Source organism: Rhagoletis pomonella, unplaced genomic scaffold, assembly GCF_013731165.1.
Source record: "Rhagoletis pomonella isolate Grant_MI unplaced genomic scaffold, Rhpom_1.0 Rhpom_scaffold_00002, whole genome shotgun sequence".
NCBI lineage: Eukaryota > Metazoa > Arthropoda > Insecta > Diptera > Tephritidae > Rhagoletis > Rhagoletis pomonella.
In genome coordinates, this window is record NW_023458556.1 from 9,254,836 (window position 1) to 9,275,802 (window position 20,967).

General features: G+C 34.4%; 1 protein-coding gene across 5 annotated transcripts; it reads right to left on the reverse strand.

Annotated features, from left to right (window-relative positions):
• Nucleotides 1-44: 44 nt before the first annotated feature.
• Nucleotides 45-18,356, reverse strand: LOC118733019 (tetraspanin-9). Of its 5 annotated transcripts, none has more exons than XM_036462175.1 (6): nucleotides 18,175-18,356; nucleotides 7,652-7,744; nucleotides 3,930-4,121; nucleotides 3,636-3,830; nucleotides 3,409-3,566; nucleotides 45-1,195 (listed from the first exon to the last, which is right to left on the reverse strand). In XM_036462175.1, the coding sequence occupies exons 2-6, from the start codon at nucleotides 7,712-7,714 to the stop codon at nucleotides 955-957; spliced, it is 849 nt and encodes a 282-aa protein (XP_036318068.1). In that variant the 5' UTR covers nucleotides 7,715-7,744; nucleotides 18,175-18,356; the 3' UTR covers nucleotides 45-954. The 5 variants fall into 5 exon arrangements, with proteins under 5 accessions (XP_036318068.1, XP_036318064.1, XP_036318065.1 ...); XM_036462171.1 differs by lacking the exon at nucleotides 18,175-18,356 and adding an exon at nucleotides 11,969-12,284; XM_036462172.1 differs by lacking the exon at nucleotides 18,175-18,356 and adding an exon at nucleotides 11,965-12,284.
• Between the last annotated feature and the right edge of the window lie 2,611 nt (nucleotides 18,357-20,967).

A 20,967-nucleotide genomic window follows, 5' to 3' on the forward strand; every position in this document is an offset into this window, starting at 1 on the left:
GTTATTTTTATTTTTACTTTTTCAATAAATAATTTATTATTTTAACATTAAATTCTTAATTTTGGTTTCTGCTTGCGTACTGATTACATGAAACAAGAATTTAAGCATAAAACTAAAATGTATTTAACATCGTTTAACAAATACAAAAAAAAAATCAACGGATGACTTTAATTTGAACATATGTACATACATTCGGTAGTCCGAGGCCGAGTATGCACTTGAGTTCGACGTTAGCATTTATGTAGATGCGTACATACTTATACCTAAGAACACTACAATCAGGATGAAAATTCTGCGTTATAAGATTTGTTAATTTTTTTTTTTTAATTTTCTAATAATTATACATTCGTATTAATCACCTATTTCAATTGACAAATGCTTTAGCTAAGTGTATTTTCTAAAATTCAGAAATTCCTTATGAGGGGTCTAAATTTTCCAAACCTCATTATGTTTTTTCTCAGAATTTTTAATCTGCAAAAACACATTTTTCAAGGTGTTCGTATTATAGAATATAGATTTGAACGCTAATTGGCAGTTTATGCAGTAGAATTAATAAAAAATTGCATTGCAAATTCGTTAAGCTCTTGAATAACGAAATGCAATAATAAAAGAAATTTAGCAGGCGGGCATTCGTTCTTCTCTGCAATGTCTGAAATGCTGGTTTTTAATATTCGGCCCACTATAAATTACGTAAAACATCTCTGTAGATAACTTACTAAATATTTTTGGCACAATTTGCATACATGTTATATCTATGTATGTGTGTGTATGTATAATATAATACTAAAAATCGTTTACGATTACTATATCAAATATATGTATTTTAATGACTAATCCTAATCGTTTCTCACTTCATTAGTTCGTAGATAAATAGTATCTTAATTTAAATGCCATTAATCAATAAGATATGATAAGAATACTATCGTTGCATTCAGCACAACGCTAAAGTCGGCTTCAGTCCTCCCAACTACTCGTTCGTGTTTGCGGATCAATCGATGGCGAATAGGATTTATAGGTCTCCGTTTCCTTTTTGTGTTTTACGGTGCAGAAGAGCAGCATCGACGTAATTAAGCCGAAGAGTTGTACGAATGCAATGCCCAAGGCAACAGCACCAACCACATTCAGTTGACCTTGGAACCAGGCTTGCAATGAATGCGCGCAACCCCTACTCCACCAGAGGCTGGGATTTTCGGATCTAAAAAAATAAGAAAGGATGTGAGAACAAATTGGTTTGTATATATGTATGTAAATGAAAGATCAATACTAATTTAATTTGGAGAAGCAGAGGTTGTTTGTTATCGCTTTTCATATTAAAAAATTACATATATGTACATTAGGGTGGTGATAAAAATGTAAACATCTTAATTTTTTATGGCGCACCCCTTTATTTTGTGCTACGTACAAATAAAGACAGCTAGGAATATTTAAAATTTTAGACAAACTTTTAGGGGTCACTACCAGGTTTTGAACAAATGTATATATTTTAAATCGCAAAAAATCAACAAAATGTTGACTCGAAATCTGAAAAATTTTACTTATTAATAAAACTAATTCAAATTAATTCATAAACTCGCTGAACTATAGCTGATCAAAATACAAATTAATTTTTTTCAAACCCTAAGCGACACCAAAATTTTATTTTTTAATATTGACATTTTTGTGGACCTCATTATTTTTCACGTGACCTCTGCTCAAATTACATCAATATTCACACGTCCAGATCGTTCAGTTTGGGCCGTTGATATGGACGGCCTTATTAACGTCATTTTCGAAAAGAGATGGGCCAATGATGCTGATGCACCAAGCTCAGCACTAAACAGTAATTTTTTTCAGATGCTCTACAAGCAGTGCCGGTTTAAGGGCGGGCCGACGGGGCCGCAGCCTAGAGCCCCCACATGTGATAACGAGGGAACAATAAAAATATTTTTTCAGAGATTACAGAAAAGATCCCTAGGTATTAAGAATATTTGTCAGCACCATCAATACATCTTGCGGAACCTAGCTTAGCGCCTCCTGGCTCTGACCAAATTCTCGACTTACCCAATAATGGACATTTCCGTAGAATGCTGGAACTAATAGCTCAGAATGACTCCCGGACATGTAAAAGAATACGGAAATAAGGGACGAGGGCGAGTGAATTATTTATCCTCAACTACCAGCGATAAATAATATCTTTGAAGGGTGAGAAATTACAGGCAGAAATACACAAGGCTGCCGTGGTCAGTTGGTTAATACTGGATGCAACATGAGCGACAAGTACAAAGGAATTCAGGCGAGAATTTTAAAAGAAAACACGTGATTAGAAGTTAATAATTAACTATACATGCTGTTGAAATGAAAATATAATAATTTTTCAAATTAATTGTATTTAATTACTAGCTCAAAAAGGCGCCCCCACATTCTAAATCCGGCTCTGCCTACAAGCTTTGTTTTCCGAGTCTTCTAAAAAGTACAGAAATTTTAAAGAATTTGTATAGATCTCATTAATTCCCTTTTTTGATTATTTACCGAACTTTCTAAAACAAAATACTATGTACACACTTCCATGCTTTTACGAAATTTCGGAAGAAAATCGGTAAAGTAATGAGAACTGTGTTTACAGGAGGATTCATACCTCTACTTCAGAAGTTTTATTCCATGTGGTTGTTGTTATAATTATTTAAAATAAAAGCTCAGCATAAGAAAAATATGTGTAAAACACTTGAACTTCAAACTTCAAATTACGAATTAAATTTTATTAATGTTGGCAACGCCGCACGTTATCATTTTGATAGAACGAAAAGTGCAGAACTATTGAATTAATCTACCTTCAGGCATTTCCTTTCGTGAGCAATGAATCCGCCTTCAGAAATTCTACAGAAATTCCTTTCAGAGTTCGTGTCATCCACTTTATTTTATTTTCGTTGAAGGGTCGTAAAAAATCTTTAAACAATTTGGATACTCTTAAAGATTTCGGGAACTTTGGTTTTGCAAGGTTGTTATACCTGATTCCTTATTCCTACAGTACAGCCTTGAGAAACGCCGCCAAAACGACAATTCCTATAAGTATAACTAGTATGAAGACTTTCAAATATGTAAATTTTTTTGTATCCAATTGTCACTGATTGAACTTAGTAAACAAAATTTATCAGTGACTTGAACAAAATCTAGGAACCACTTTCCACAGATCTAAAAAGTAACGGGAGTTCATCAGGAGAAATTAAGTAAGTAATTAAGCTTAATAAGAGAATTTCCAAACAACATGTGTAAGTGCCAAAATTTACAATTGTACAAATCGTTTAATCCTTGCTTAAACCCAGAATAAATATTTATAAATTGTTATTACTTCTGAGGCGATAGGAACCTCTGTTAAGTAACTTTTGTAACACTTATATATAAGAATACATATAATAATGAGACTTTACTTACTTCCCACAATCGACTCGCAGAAAACTGTCTCCAGAACCCTCGGTCAATATGCTACGCGCCTCCGAAGGCCGACAACACGACTCGGGTACCCAACGTTTGCCACTCCACGACTGAATATCATACCAGTCTTCATACGAGGATACGCCACAGCATTCGAACTATAAACATTAAAATAAAATCATTCTATTTAGTGGGCATTTGGCTTAAGAAATCCTTCTTCCACTCACCGATTGCTGTACACTGTCCCAAATGGCGGCCACAGATGGCGCCACCAAACTGCCACGATCCGAAGCGTTATAATGTAGCTCGATGCCGAAACGTAACTCATTGGCAAAAGTGCGCCCTAAACCGCCGCGGAAGAGGAAGGCAATAGAGCCAATCAGAAACTCGCTCAGGAAGAGCATAACAATCAACAGGAAGTACTACAATGGAAGAACAAAAAAAAAAAATGTATTAAATTCACCCAAGCAGTGACAATAAAAATTAACAGCATAAACATTTCCACTACAGCTAAAGCTTACCAGCACTAAGAAACAACGCGATTGCACCCAAGCTCCACAGCAGCCAAAAAATGAGACAACAAAGCCGACCACACCGATCGCTAAGAAAATCGACTCGGCGCTTAAGACGTGATGATCAGGCAGCAGTGTGGCGTAGCCCTCATACGACAGCCGCAGCCAGACTCCGACACCAAGAAAAGCGCAACTGCAAAGCTGAAAAAAAAAAGTTTGATTGCGGAATTGCTTGAGAATGTTAAGTGGGTTTTTGTGCGTTCTAATGAGTTGCAAAGAAATGCATTTGCCCAATTTTAAGCCGCTGAGGCAATTGTGGCGACACGTTTTTTTACTAAAAAAAAAAAACAATCGCTACTCTGCCAAATTGGGCAACTTATGCAAAACAAACTTAATCAAGTAGAGTAAATTTACTGTAATTTTCATTCAAATATAATCATTAAATGAAGTATTGCATGTGCAGCGCTCATTAGCAGCGACACGTCGCCGACCGTCATTGCACCTCCATATGTACATACATACATACATATGTACATACTTATGTATCTCACATGCCAGCAGAGTCTATAAAGTTTGCACAATAAATACTACGCTGGTGTTGACGCCGGTTTCGGTGTCCATTGTATGCAATCATGCACGCCTCCATTCTCACAGACATTTTCTTATGCTCTGCTTTGTTAACTTATTGGGTGCATTATTGTTGCTATTGCCGCGCATTATAGTTAGTGTATATGTATAGTTCGAAAATCGGAAAACACATCAATTTCCGCTGCAGACGCATCTATATGTATGAATGTATGTTTGCCGGCATTGGTGGCAGCAAGAAAAGGTGAACAACACTTCAGCTACACACATACATATGTACATATGTATATGTACGTAATTACCTGCCGTGAAGCGCATCGTCATTTTTGGCTCATTAAAGCATCAACACAATTCTCATTATTCAAAAATCGTATTTCAATGTGTGGGAAAATGTGAGGCTGGCATTGAAATCTTATTAGCCTTTCAACATATGCATGTGCATAAGGGTGGTTCAAAAACACATGCTGGGGGGTAATGAATGATTTAAAATGTTACGCTTTCACCGATGGGATTTTTTTGAAATGCAAAACGAATATTCGTATTTTTGTGTTAAAAGAAAAAAGATTTGTTTCACTTCAGGAGACTTCCAATAACAATACCCAATTTTTTATTTAACCATTTTTTAGTATAAACTATTTTATAAAGATACCCCAAAAACCGCAATAGGGGTGCCATATAAAAAGTCGTTAGTATTTAAAAATGGTAAAATAAACAAATGGATATTATTATTGGAAGTCTGTTGAAGATAAACAGAGTTTTGCGATCTTTTCGATGTTGATTTTCAAGAATTCTAAGTGTTTTCTCCATATGGAAAACTTCATGGGCTTTGAGGCAGTTCTAAATATCTTTTTTTTTAACATAAAATACGGTTATTCTTTTATGCATTTAGATAAACCATAGGGGTGAGAGCTTACCATATTAAACTTTTTTTTTTTTACCACCCTACCTACACTGAGGGAAAAAAATATTAAAATCAAATAGAAACGTAATTGATCTTATTATAAACGTCAACGAAAGTACTGTATATTGGTAAATATTCAATTCAATTACGCGCATTTTAAAATGACCGCGTTCGTACTGAAAAAGCATCCGTGAAGTGAATAATCAAGAGAAAAACAAAAAAGAAAAATTTAAGTTGCATGTTGCCTGCAGTGGAATTCGAACCCGACCATCTCCGGATATCAACAACTTGTGGCAAGCATCTTTGCGCACTCAGCTACACCCAGGCATATAAATTTTCTTTCAAATGTTGAATATCCATCAACACCACAGCACGCGATTTGTACGGATAAACATGTGCTATGTATGTATGCGTGTGTTGTCACCGCGCTCTCAGAGCGGCGCTCTGCATGCTTGGGGTGCGTATGTACACTTACATATACATACTCAGATGTGAACAGTCAAATACGTGCGTAATAAATTTTGTACGAAAATATTATTTTTAAATACGAACATTTTGAAACGATAATCAAATATAAGGTATTCATTTTTACTATGCATTATTTCCCTCAGTGTATATGTACATATGTAGTTATGTAGATAAGTACCAAATGTATGTACTGTAAATATAAACTCTTTCAAGAGATGAATTTATGTAATCAATAATCGTTTTCCCAAAAAAAAAAGATCCGGGTAAGGGCACAAATGAGAAATAAATACGAATTATCCAATCACTGCTAACCGACTACATAAATATTGAGATGAGTCTGCAACTATGCCAAAGGTAATTCACATACCAAGTACCTTCACAATGAATCGGTCGGATGAAATAAAAAATGTATTTAAGATCAGAAAATTCACTGCGTCTTAAAAGTATTTTTCTATTGTTTGATACCGGTATTGTAATATTTCATTTATTTTGCCAATTTTAATGGAATAAAATTTTCAAAATAGGTGGCAATCCTCCTCAAAAATATATCCGGCAGTAAACTTTCCTAAACTTCTTCAATTTGATGCCCATATTGCAATATTCAATTTATCTCATCAATTAAATTAAATTAAAATTTCAAACAGGTGGTAACCTTTCATAAAAATATTTTCGGCTGTAAGTCTTCTTAAACCTCTTTCTTTTGACAGCCATATTGCAAGATTTACTTTACCTTATCAATTTACTTAAACTGCAATTTTCTAACAGGTGGCAACTCACCATTTTTTCCTGCTATATTTTAAACTAGGCCTCTAGAAATAGATCGGTGATAACTGCATTCAATTCCATGCATTAGTTTTCGTGTGATGTGCGTACAAACATACAAACAGACAGACAGACAAGAATTCTAAAAATTGTTGATTTGGCTACTGTTGCTCTTATAAAGATCCGCCATATTAATATTCATTCATAAAAAACAAAATAGGTTTAAAGACCTTTTCATACATTTTTCAATTTATAAACCTTTTATAAAGCTACTTTATTTTTTACGAATAAAGCCAATAGTATACAGACATCGGCAGGCTACAATTTGTAGAGGTCACTAATTTGTAGAGGTCACTCTCAATGGACAAATTTGCCTACGAATTAAAGTATGGAACATTCCTAGCATAACCTAACTTATTTGATACCACTTCGTTAAACTCAAACATTTACTTCAGCTACAGCTTTATCGTTTTTTTCAGAAAATTACGCAGAGCATGTGCATTTTGCTTACATTTTTTACAAGCGTTCTACCTTAGACATAAAACCAATTCGGTCTCTACTAACATATATTCATAATTCTAGGTACATATGTATTTAATTTTACTCTAGGTGATGCGATAAACTGGGTATTTCCAAAAACATCGGCCCCAGCGACACCCATCGGAAAGAAATATCTGCATTTTACACTGAAAGTTAATTTCGGGATCCACAAAGGTCAGTTCAGTTTTGCCTTATTGATTTTTAAAAAAGCAACCTTACAAAATATAGAAGAGTTTCTCACACACCCTACTAAATAATAATATTTTTCTTCATGCAATAAGAGGACTTTTTAGTTGCAGAAAACCTGTGCGGTTATCCTACGCATTTTGTTCTCGTTTATGAGGTACTTTTCTTTGTGTAAGCCTACTTTGAGGGCCTTCATATTTACCACTGTTTTAAATAGTATACAGATAGGCGGCTGATATACAAATGTCGCCGCCTAAAGAGTCCATACATATTAGTTAATTAAACTTACCCATAAAATTATATTAAGCCAGCAAAACGTCCTTCGAATGCACGTATATCCTGCATTGCCCATTTTGTTGTTTATTTATAGCTGTTTTTATTGCTGTAATAAATAAGATATCATTCATGAGAACTAAGTGTGTGTGTGCTTGCAATGATTATGAATCATAATTTAAACTTTAAAGAATAAAGGCAATGCCGTATTATACTAAAGCCAGCTTACCGACATAAGCTACTAAATATTTCATACGAACACAGATATGTACTTTGCTGAAGACGTCTCAGCGCATTTTGTCACCAACCACTTTCTTCTAAAAGCAAGCAGAGTTTTTCTAAAATTCTGTTTTCATTGACGTAATTATTTATGATTTTTTATGTAGCAATTTTTAAACCCAAAAAATCTGGTCATAAATCCACAGATACAGAAAAGTGGGTCGGCACTGATAACTCCGACTTAATTTATTAAAGAATCTTTCCGCTGCTGTTTACACAGATTATTGCATAATTCTGCAGTAAAAATTGCACATACATGTATATGTACATATAGGTAGCAACGGTAAATACAGTAGTCGCTCAGTATAAAGCACTTTCGGAATAACGAATCAACAAAATTATCTCAGTAATGTTTCTAGATATATTACGTATGCTAGAGAATTTTTTCAATAACAAAGTTTTTTTTAATCAACGGTAGTTAAATTTTTGTTGTTCATCTGCATAAAAAAGTTTGTTTTAACATCAAATTACCACTGACTTTGGATTAATTGACTATTCATAAGAAAACGGAAATGTTCGACTATTGTTGTTATTGAAATTAATTTTCTGTCTTTTAAACCCAAATTTGTTCTGAAAAAAAAATTGTGTTTGAAATCAGATGCATTTTAAAATTTTTTCAGAACAAAATTTCTGTTTAAGAGGCAAATAAATTTTAAAACTTACTTGAGAAAAAGGCCCTAAATATAATAAAGTTAAAAATAGATATAAATAATAATAAAATTAAATAAAACACATTCTGTTATTTATTAGCGGTAAGATAAAAAAATATAAAATTTATTCGATTTAATGAATTTTTCGATTTTACCAATTAGGCGCACAATATAAGATTCGTGAACGACCACTATAGATGTATATATATATATATATAATATGTTGATACATTTCCGCACAAAAATGACAAATGAACTAAAAACAAACAGAATGAGGTCAGTTAAAATGAAATCATAAAACTAAAATAAATCATAGTCGCGGATAAGTATTATGTATGTGTATAAGCTCTGTGAAGCAATTCAGTTCACAAGCAAAGCAATGCAAATTTAAGTGCAAAATCATAAGCTCCAGTGCGACACCCTAAGAGAGAGACGAAATCAATTTAAATAATATTTGCATGTGCCCTAAATATCTAAATAATAAAAATAATAACAAATGGCTTCCGCTCATCTCCAGCAGGGGTTTGCATTCCAGCTGTAAAAGCCAATTAATAGGTATGTACTTGTGGGCATATATATATATATGTACATATTTTATTGCATAAGACAAGCATACATATGTATGTACATTTGTATGTCACCACAGGCAGTTAGACGTTGCACCGAATACTTTTACATTTACACCAGGTTTCTTAAAAATTTTTTATAAAACAGAAAACTTCTAAGCTAGTTGAATGTTCTTTCACGCTTATAAGTATGTATGTATTTACTAATTCAACAAATTATCTTATAGAAATGTACGCTAAAAAACCATGTGTGCTGATAAGATAACTACCATTTGCATACGTGACTGCTTAGAGTTGCTAGAGATTTGAGCTAAAAAAAATTGCTTTAAAATTACAAAAAAAATATGTTGACCTTCTAGCTGCTGTTAACTACACATTCGGTGAGCTGATCTAATCCGTTAAACAACGTGTTGCTTTATTTATTTAGTTCCTCTTTTTCTTATTTATTTTAATTTATCTTAGCGTAATTAGCTTTGGGAATCTGAAGAACATGACAACACCCACTAGATATACCAACACAAATTATGCTTAGAAAAAATCTTAAATACAGCGAAATTTATATATGCACACACATACTACATATGTATAAGTACTTATCATCGACGTGCTGCACGGCAACAGGTTGATAAGCATCTTCGCTAAAGCAGAATTAAATCATATTTCGTACATTTTTCTTGTGTAAACTTGGCCAATTTTATCGACCGCAGCTTCCCAGTGGGAAAATGTAATGTATAGTGTTGGAAAGAATAATCATTAAAACCACGCTTTTTACATTCGAAAATGGATTTTTTCCCCATGGCAATTGCCTAGCATCGAGAAATGTATGTCATTTAATATGAAATCTTTGGGATTCATAACAATGCTGATTGCATATTAAACACATGCATTACTACTTTTCCGACTGGGTTTGTACAGCTCAATGAATCTACTGTCATCACAGGAAACTTACAAACATATTCATGTAACCCCATGGCTAATAGTGGATTTGGGGTTTCCTACCTCTACTGTGATCTTCTGATCTTTTGTTTTCATGGTCTTCCTCAACAGCTTGCTGGCGCTTTGTGTCCTTGCCATTATCATACTTCAACTTTGGCTACAAAATGTATGCTGGCACCTTCACGAAATCATTTTGATCTTTTTTTATCGATAAGCTGGGAAGACGACGATCGGCCATAGCAGAGATTGCTCTGATGGAAACCTTGGCCATATCTCAGGTCAACAAGCTGGCTGTGTCGCCATTGGCAGCTAACTATACTTCTTGAGGACACAGGACGCTCGTTGTCTGCACTACAGATCTCCCGATACATTTAAATTTTGTTAGAAGAACTGGCCTCGGGATCTCCCGTGCAGAGGTGGGTCTTTTTCTAGCACTGCAGCCGGATAAAGCCAAAGTACTCGGTTCGTGACTGGGCTCACTGAAGGCCTCACCCCTCTTCTGGCTAATTCTCGAGATGGGTCTTATCACCGCTTTATCTGGCTCTGAATGTAGAAAGGAATAAAGGTTTTGGGCAGACATTGTCGGTGAGTTGATACAGGATGCGGCATAATGGAATCGCATATTTCTGAAAGTAACTGAACGAGTCCTTGGGCAGGAAGTGTGAACGAAAAGGTTTTCTGTAGTCAACACACCGTGAGCAGGGAACAATGGATTCTGTGACTGCAACACGTGGAAGCCGTTGAGTGGGCCCCTCACTCCCCTGATTTAAGTCTCTTCGCCTAGTTTCTAATTAGTTTTTGAAGGATGACACTCATTAGGATCGCGGGAATTACTCCATATATGCTGGTTAGAGGCTACTTTAGTCTGTATGAACTGTATGATCTTTTTAACAACATTCACATAGGTAAGCGCATCAAAATACAACGATTGCACTGGTTTGGACATGTTGTACGCATGGACGACGCTCCGGTGAAAAGATCCTTCGACTCTGCACTAATGGGCGCCCACGAACACATTCAAGGACTAAGTGCGGGAGGATCTGTCTGCACTTGAGATGACTAAGTGGCGCAAATTCGCACAGGAGAGAGGCACTTGGAGAAGCTTTTTTGGTCTCGGCCCAAACCGATAAACGATTGAAGGTATGAAGGTGATCATTTGCACACAACTAGGATGGCAATCGAAATCTTGCTGGGGATTCCCAAGGGGATTCAAGTAAAATAAAAGAAAAATAATTAATTTCGAAACGGAAACTTTTGCTAACCAACCTGTTGCAATAATGTTAGATATTTTTAGAAAAAAAAGTAGTCTGTTGCAAATACAAAATATCCGCTTTTTAATAACGTCTTCTATCAAACCGGTCTAGAATGTCTAAGATACATTCTAATGCATTCAAATCCAGAAAGTAAATATTTGACTCTAAATTTTAATTCTTGATGCTATTATGAAGAATGGCACAGTTGCGTAATTACTATCAAAGGCTCTCATTTATATTTAAAAAGATGTGTTTGTATAATAGTTTTGATTTCAAAAACAGCCCCCCCGCCCCCCGGGTCCCGGAAATTTTTGTATAACACAGAACCTTGTAAATTTTTCATACTTTTCTTTTACTTATTCAATTTTTGCTTGTTTTCCTTGTAATAAACCTTAACCGCATTTAGGTACATACATATGTATGTATATATGTTTCATGTTTATGTTGAACGAAACTTTTTCAGCCCTATACACATACAAACGGGTACATATTTACAATTTTATATACCGTTTAATATTGTTTTCACGAGCATTTATTACAAAGTCTTGATTTCTTTTCTTGACTTAAATTTACGAACTTGAACGCGTTAAGGTAAAAATAAAATAAAAATAATTACAACACTATAATTACATCACACATACATACATACATCTCTAGCTATGAAACGTAGATGCAATTCACAACACCGACGACGACCACTAACTAACTATGTGTGTGTGTACTAAGAGTACGCCAGCAAAAACTTTAAGTACGATTCACTTAGAAAACGAGCGGAGTAAATCACTTTCATCCGCGACATTAAATTTAATGGTCAAACGTTGCGGTTCAACCGATCCCTGCCTGTTTGGCGGTTGTTGATTGTGATGTGATAAAATGCGAAGAAGACGCGTGCGCGCGCAAAACTCTTCACTGCACAACGGCTGTTGGCGGATTAAACTGGCAGACCAGAGGTCAGCAGCGATTTTCTGTGTATGTACACTCGCTGGCGATTGGCAATAAAAGAAAAATAATTTCTATAAACAACGACGAGTCAAACATTTGGTTGACCATTCAACCGACCAGCTGCATATACTCGTACAAAAGTGTGGACATTCATACTTACATACTTACGTCTGTACTTATGTTTGTATAAGAAATGAAAATTTTAAATTTTTTAGAAACAAAAAAAATTATGATTGTAAAAATTACCGCAAATTTATATGAAAGTGTACGTACAAACATACATACATACATACATAAATGCATACAAATATTTGGACATACACACACACACATACATATATCATTGTAAACCGCGTACAGCGTTGCGGGAAAGTCACCAACTGTCGTTGGATTTTGATTTCGCCCGCTTGCTTGCCTGCCTATTCGCTGCGGACCTCGGTCGCCCGCTCCATTCGCTTATTTTCTAATTTAACTCAATAACATTTCAGAATAATGAATGGCATTTAAATTGTTTATTTGCAATTTACCCAGCGTAGCAGATGGAAATATAGCGTATGAAAAATTAAGCTCTACTACGTTTCGACTGCGATTGCATTCAAAAAAAAAAAAAAAAAGACTAGGTGCGAGAACAATATTAAGTATACAGAGGCCGCAGCTGTAGCTCGTTTCAAGCTTTTCGTCACGGTGGCGCTGTAGCGACAATGATTCGAGTTCGTGCTGGCGCAGATGAAGCTGCCAACGATAGCAATGCATTAGTTCAACATACATACGTACATACATACCTACATAAATATATGCATTAGGGTTGTTCAAAGCTATTTTTTCCAATTAGTAAAATTTTACAGTTAAATATGTATTGTAATTTAATTCTTTGAAGATTTCTGATTGGACGAATTCTTATTCAATCAACCAATATTTATGTAAATTTTATGATTTTTTAGCAATTTTACGAAAATTAATGTGTACAATTTATATAAAAATGGGTATAACAGTAGTTTTCTAGTTAGAGAATACATATAATCACGAAGAAAAAAATATTTGCATTCATTTGAGAAAAATTCTACGAATCGATTTATATACAAAATCTACCAAAATATTTTTGCTTATATTTCTCTCAAACATAGTACCCTTGGGTTGCAACATAACCGTAATCTTGTTTTTCAGTAACTTCTATTTTTGAGAGATTTATGTTACTCCATAAGCGTACGAATGTCGCGTACGGCTGCATGGAAACACCCATATATATACCGATTATCAAAATAACCGATTTCTAAATAAAAAATTACGGGTCTCCTTATTTTCGATATTCTTCAGTTCTGCGGGTGGCAACAGGATAATTCCAAAATCTTGACTTTCCTGTGTATTTTTTATGACCCTGATTTACATACATACATACATAAGTACAGATGTACATATACGTCTGTATAACTATAACTGTGTGAGTTATTGTTTTCTTAGGCGATGATTAATGACGAAATAATGTTTCTCCATTTTTAGCAAACAAGATATTGGCATTTTCAAAGAAGAGCACACCCATTCGTTATCGATTAATCGAAAATTGTTTGTTGCATTTATCGATATCGTTATCGATATTTTTAGCGACCCATTGATTGGGGTTCATTACACAAGGAATATACGTACATGTAACAATATCGATAACAAGCAACTGCTATCGATTACAATGAACTGATAATATTGGGAGTATGTATGCGAGCCCCAGCACGTAAAAAATTATTAATAGCACTACTGATAGGTTGACTGCATTTTAGTATGCAATTATGGTCAATGGCAGCAAAATTTAAGCGATTATTTATATTTATAAATGCTTTAAATGCAAATTATTTAAATTTTAACATTATTGTACATAACTTGAAGAGTAAACGCTTTTAAGTTGTACAAATGTGGAACAAATTGTGGCATCTTCAAGCACTAGTAACCGGTCTAAGATTTGCAAGTGAAAAAAGTAACGCGTTATAGAGAAAAAAAATGTAAAACGTCGCTTGCCACTTTGAAGCTTAAACTGCGTGTGTGGCTGCCACAGTGCGGCATGCAGCAACCAAACAAGTGCGTTCGACTAAATATGTTTAACCAACCAAGTGTTTTAAGCTGCACATCGCTGAACACTTACTACGTAGATATTTTCATGGTATGCATGCATACGTACATATGTATATAGAGTGCATATGCATATAATGACATACAGTACATACAATTACATACTTATATATATGTATGTATGTTTAAGTATGTACATATGTATGTAAGTAGTGTAAAGTGTCTTCTTGAACAGTTAGCCGCATGTGGTTCAAGTGACCAGAGAAGAGTATACTTGAATGACGGCTCGAACGGCAAGTGCGATGATGTGATTGTTGATCAGACAATGAACACATATTGCCAAACAAAGAAGGATAATTGTCTGGCATACTTAAAAGGCCATTCGCTTATGGGTTGGTCAGCTTTTTTATTCTTTCTTATACATACTTGTTTGTTTTGATTCAATTTCCAGCTTGCAGATATTTGTAATTCATACCCTAATAAGTATGTATTTAAGAATGAGGGATTAGAGGTGGGCACTACCACCGGATGGGACTGAGCAATATCTAAATAAGTTTTTTTTTTTCAAAAGCGGCCTCCCTACGACAGGCAATGGCAAACCTCCGAGTCTTTCTCGATAAAGCTTTTCCCTAAAACCATTTGCGTTCTTAGCCTGTGTATATTGACAAGTTTTGACTGCTAATTTTTTATTATTCATACGAAGAAATGGAGCGAAACCTTTAACAAAAAAACATTTCAATACATTTTTAAGAAAATGCAAGGATAATATTTTAACAAGACAATTTTTTACCAATTCGTCTTTATGCATAAAAAATTATATGATTTTCACCTATGTTTCATACATTGCAATGAATGAAAAAAAAAAATCATATTATTGAAACTTCAAAGTCGTTAAAAAAAGCCTGCCTTCAGCGAGAAAAACTAAAAACACAATTTTACTCTATCTAGCCTACAGTTTTCCGAGTATATGTACATACTTTGCAGATGTGTAAGAAAATGCCTAGCATTGTGAGCAAAGAAGAAAAATCAATGCGATTTATTAAACACTCGAAACTTGCACTCTATTGTTATTGTACTAAAATTAAATAGGCTTTAAAACCGCATACTTAAAGTTTTTCTAAAAATTAAGTAAAAAACTAATTTTTGTGAAAATTTTTTATAAAATTTTAAATTTTTCTTTTGTAAATTTTTTATATTGTCGAAACTCTAAAATTGTTTTTAACCAGTTCTTATTATGTAGCGATCATTAACAGGAACAGGGAGAATCGATTTTCTTCAAAATTGATACATTCTCTGCACTTAGCACTAGAAAATTGAATACAAACAAATAAAACTGCAAAACTCTCATCTTTATCTCATCAGCTTTCATTCAAAAATATATCAAATCGGTTAAGAACTGGATGAACACTATTTTGAGCCCCACTTTTTGATTTCACCACTGTGAGATGGTGAGGCAATGGTCTTTTCCAGGCGCGGATAAATGAATACTGAGCCCAAGCCAGCCACTTGACACAAAACATGCCATAGTTGACGCTATTCTATCCAGCTCATCAACAGTCGAATGTACTTGGTTTTTTTTTTTAGCTACATAAGTGAAAAAGTAAAATTTTGCTTCTTTCCCAAAGCGGGTCATATCTGCAAAAGAGGTTTTAAACCTATATATCCTCTGATCGTACAAGTACACACCTTTTATTTGTACATTGTTAACGCCAACCGCAGCTGCAGTGCCCTCATTCACTTAGATCTTTCTAAAATTTCCAATTACCCGCTAGCGAGAACTTTACAAAACAGTTTTAGTAAACAGGTTTTTTGGTTTTATTATTTTATTTTGTGCACTTTTCTATACAACAACAGAAAGCATTTTGCTACTTTCGGAAAAGCGACGTCAAGCGACAACTGGTTTGGTTGTTGTGGTGAAATGGCCAAGAGATTATCGATAGCTTGCAACCGCAGCAATGCTATGTCTTCAATACAAAAAAAAAGGAGACCTCGAAAACTTCCAAATTTGCTTAGGTGAAAGTTAACAGAAAATGTTCATACTATCACAGAGTGGCATTGTTTAAATAATAAATAAGAAAATTCTTTTCTTTTTTTTTTATGATAAAATGACAGTGGCCTAGTTTATGAAGAACTAAATTTTTTATGAACTTGTATTTTTCTCAGTTAGTCAATTAATTTTCCCTCCCAAAAAAAGTATCGAACTTATTTATTGACTCGCTGCAGTCAACCGCACCTGTTGCACATTCAACAAAAACAATAGAAAAAATACACACCGCATACTTGCATGGTTTCATCTCCCCACGAAAAAAAAATGTGACTGCGCAGAATTTCTGCTGCCGCTGCTGCTACTCATCGTTTGATAAATTGATTGCATCTTAGCATTTATACTGATTCGCTCATTTTTTATCAACCAACGCATTAAGCTTTAGATATCTACGTATAAATATGCACACAAGTATGTATGTGTGTACATAGTATGTACATAGTATGTACATATGTATGCACATATGTATGTGGTGCACATCGTACGCGCAGCGTAGTGCGGTAGAACGGCGGGGCGTATACTTTACACTTTACACAAATCTAATGTAAGCGTGTGTGTGTTCAAATTGTATTTATTTATTTACTGTTGGGGCGATGCATGTGTTTGCTTGTTTTGTTTGTGTACATTTGCGGCATTAGCTGCACATTTGAGTGATTTAAGTGAGATGCGGCGACATCAACTGACGCTGCTGCTGTAAGCTAATATTTATAAATAAACAACAACAACCATTAACAGCAAAACAAGAACAACAACAACAACAACAACAACAGGCGCATGATGATGGGATGCATCCGCTTTAGTGCATCCGTTAATTTAAAAAACTATGCAGAAAAAGATTAGCTACTAATAAAAAATATACATTAATGGAGAGTTCTATATAAATTTTGCTACTAATAATAATGAGTAAATGACAAACAAAATCTAAACGAAATAAATTAGTTAAAATTAAATTAATTATTCTTTCTTAAAAGAAAACTAAAGCCTGGATAAAAGCACGGACCGAAAATATCTGTTAAATATATAGATTCTTGGTTTTAGATTATTCCCAAATTGTTATTTGTTTTTTTTTTCTATTCGGATTTTTTTTTGCGGTTAAATAACCAAATTAAAATTTTTACGATCTTAAAATAACAGCTATAATATGATCGCAAAAATAAAAATAAAAAATTAATCGATAAAATAAAAATCATAAAATAATGGCTAAATTTGATCGGAAAAATAGAAGTTTAACTTTAATGGTTAAATTATGATTTTATTGTAAAGACCATGGACCTTTACTGTCCCTGAATAAAACTGCGTTATTCTTTAACAACTTGCTTTTAGATAAAAATCGATGTTGTTATCTATAAGTATGTACGCGGGCAGACTTAGGCTGAAAAAATCCCATTATTATACACTCCCATGCACTTGAATAGGGGCAATGCATTTTCGCTGAGCATGCGTTATACGGAAACAAAAGCGTCAGTTATAAATTTTTTTAGAGAGTGAACTGTATTTTAATTTAAAAATAATGGAAATTAATTAAAAGGAAACAGCGAAAACGCATTGTCACCACAGGTATTTCCGTCCGTTTTCGTTCTGTATCCAGGGTCCCATGAAACGGCTAAGCAGCGGTTTGATAGAAGCTGATTGGAAACCCACCTTCCCTCAGTGTCTTTAATTTTACATAAATTTAAATATTTGCATCGCAGTTGCCATTATTTTATGCATGTAACTTATATTTACATATTTTTTTATTCTTCATTCAATTTAATTCCCATAATTATTATTTTTAATGTATTAAATGTTTTTTTTTTTTATACAATCCCTCTTACTTTTTAAACACTTTTTCGCGTACAAACGAGCAATCAGAACCTCATTACTTTGGATACAACTCAGAATGCACTTAAATAGTTAAACTAGTAACTTTATGTAACTCGCCGTCAAAAGTTCTATTTTTATGTATTTTCGCGCTACCGCTCCGTATGCTTCGAGCATTCGACAACAACTGAATATATTAAAAGTTCTTTGGTAGCGCTGATAGTTCGCAGCAGCCCACCATTCACAGTCGACCAGATTAATAAATACTTGTTGGTGAGCTGCTCTTCGCTGCTAGTAGGTACGCGGCAGATATTAAATCTAATAAAGGGGGGACGGACACACGACTAGAAAAGCATCTGCTGCCGCAATTGTTGTTGCTATCTTCGCTGCTACTATTGCCGATGCTGCTGAGGTACTTTGTTGTTACTTGTTTGTTGCTCTCTTCTGAATACGCCTCAGTTGACATTGCATTTATTTCATTAACTGCATACATTCCTTCGCCGTACAGGCATACTAAATAGATACGTTTATAGTTTTTGCAATGGCTACTTGTTGCTGCTTGATTGACAGTGTGCGGTTGCCATTGATGCGTCGCATTCAACTCGTGCGCGTAGTGACGCTGGGCAGACATTGACGGTGCAAACACTCCACAAATTTTATTCACCATTGCAGTAGTTTGCTGTTGGTTGATGGTTGAAAATGTTCGATTAGCCTATCAAACATGTTCGAAAGGTGTGCTCTTTTAGTTTACAAATTTCTTTTTAATGTATTAGGATGGGCCGCAAATTGTTTTCTTGTTGTGATACTATAACGATAGCAAGCCTATGTCTTCTAGATTACCTACGATGAAATTCTTCATAGATGACAAGACCGTTAGACATTAAAGTTTGGTGAAACTGTTTCACCCTGGCTAAAATAGTGGAATGTGAGAGCTTAAGATGCTGAAATATAGGAATGCATTTTTGGGGTCGCTAATTACAAATTTTATGTAAGATTTGAAAAATTCAAAATGGCGAATCCAAAATGGCGGACTGAATATTCAAAAAATCAATTAAATTCAACAAAAATTACAAACTTTGGGTTTTGTGGGTTGCTAACTACTAATACACGGTGCTGTAAGAAAAAAATCACGAAATCCACCCGAAACAAAATTTAGTTGGGGTTGAGTACAATATGAAAATAGGTTCATCATAGCTCCTGAACCCGCCATGTTTTTGATAAAAAAAACCCTTATTTTAATACTTGAATCACTTATCTATTGACAGCTTGATTATTTTCCATCCAATTAAAAAAAAAAAACAGAAGATTTTAGAACCCCCCATTTTTCTTAATTTTGTCAACTTTGCCTAAAAGAAAATTTAGTTTCAAACAAACTGATACCCTACTCAGTGACATAGGATAAAAATCGTCGAATTACTAGAAATATGGCCTTGAATTTATGTGTGTGTATGTATCGGACGTTCAGAGTTTTTGAGCAGTAGGGCTAAGGAACTCCTACTCCTCAATATTTACTCAAAATTTATATATACAATGGCTCTTTAGCAAAAATTTTTTTTTTCGTAGAATTTTAGGAAAATGGGCGTGACACCGCCCATTTATATCATATATATCTAAGGGGTACTGGTTAAAAATAAAATTAAGCGCGCAGATAAACGCAGCTAAAGTTTTAAATTTATGTTAAAGGCTCAATAACGAATAGTTCAATAAGTAGTCCAAAGCGGTACCGGGTAGAACTTTTTTTTTGGTGGCTCAACAACTTACAAATTTCGAACTCGTACAGTCAACACAATATTAAATATGAAACTAAAAGACAAATAATTTGTAATGTAGTATTTTAATAAATATCATGAACTTACTTATTTTTAGATTATTTATAAGTGATAATTTTTAAAAATAGAAAAAACTAGCAATTTCGCGAGCTGCGGCTTTGCGCTTATGTCCAAGAGTAGGAACTTCATACTAAGCACTATCTTTTTATAGAAATATCCGTTTTATTTTATTCTTTATAAAAGTGCCATAAATTAAACATCGAAATTAAAAGTCTGTATTTTTTATTTTCGGCCAGCTTTTTTGCTATTTGGGACCTGTGTGCGGTGACGTGTTTGATGACTCAGTTATAGGGTGCTTCAAGTGTGATGTTAATTTTTTCCAAACAGTTGGCCCTACAGGCTGTGGCTTAGTCATGCAGCGATACTAAGTATTCCAAACGTTTTATGAAAACCGTCGTTTTGCAGGAAGTGCATTTCGCGCTTTCTGTGATTTTTTTTCGGTCAATCGGCCGTCCGAGTTAACAATCAGCCGTTTGGTGTAGAAATTTGAATATAAGCTGGGTCGATACAAAATGTGACAACACCCGCGCGTAGGATTGCCAGACGTACAGAAGTAAAATACAGTTTTGTACCATTTCATGCGTTCTGAATCACCTTGTTTCACATATCGCACACACTCCTCAAAAAGATATAAATTCAAAAGTGGTCATTCCGCCCTTAAAATGTTCACCGACTGGTTATTTCCCTCCTAGTTAAAGCGACACCAAAATTGGTTGTTATCTGTTGAAAAACTCTGGCGTTAGTCTACGCAATTTTTACATACACCTTCGGACAGTACTCTGAAATTTTCCATTTCTGCACAAATACATTAAACGAATACATAAAGACTGGTTTTCACTGCATCATATTTTGGCACCAAAAGTTTGACCCGATATTATGGGCCAAAAACTGACAGATAGGCGATTTAGCAGCGCGACTAAATACCTACTGTAATCGAAATCAATCGATAAACCGCTTTTTAATCCCATTTTACAATGT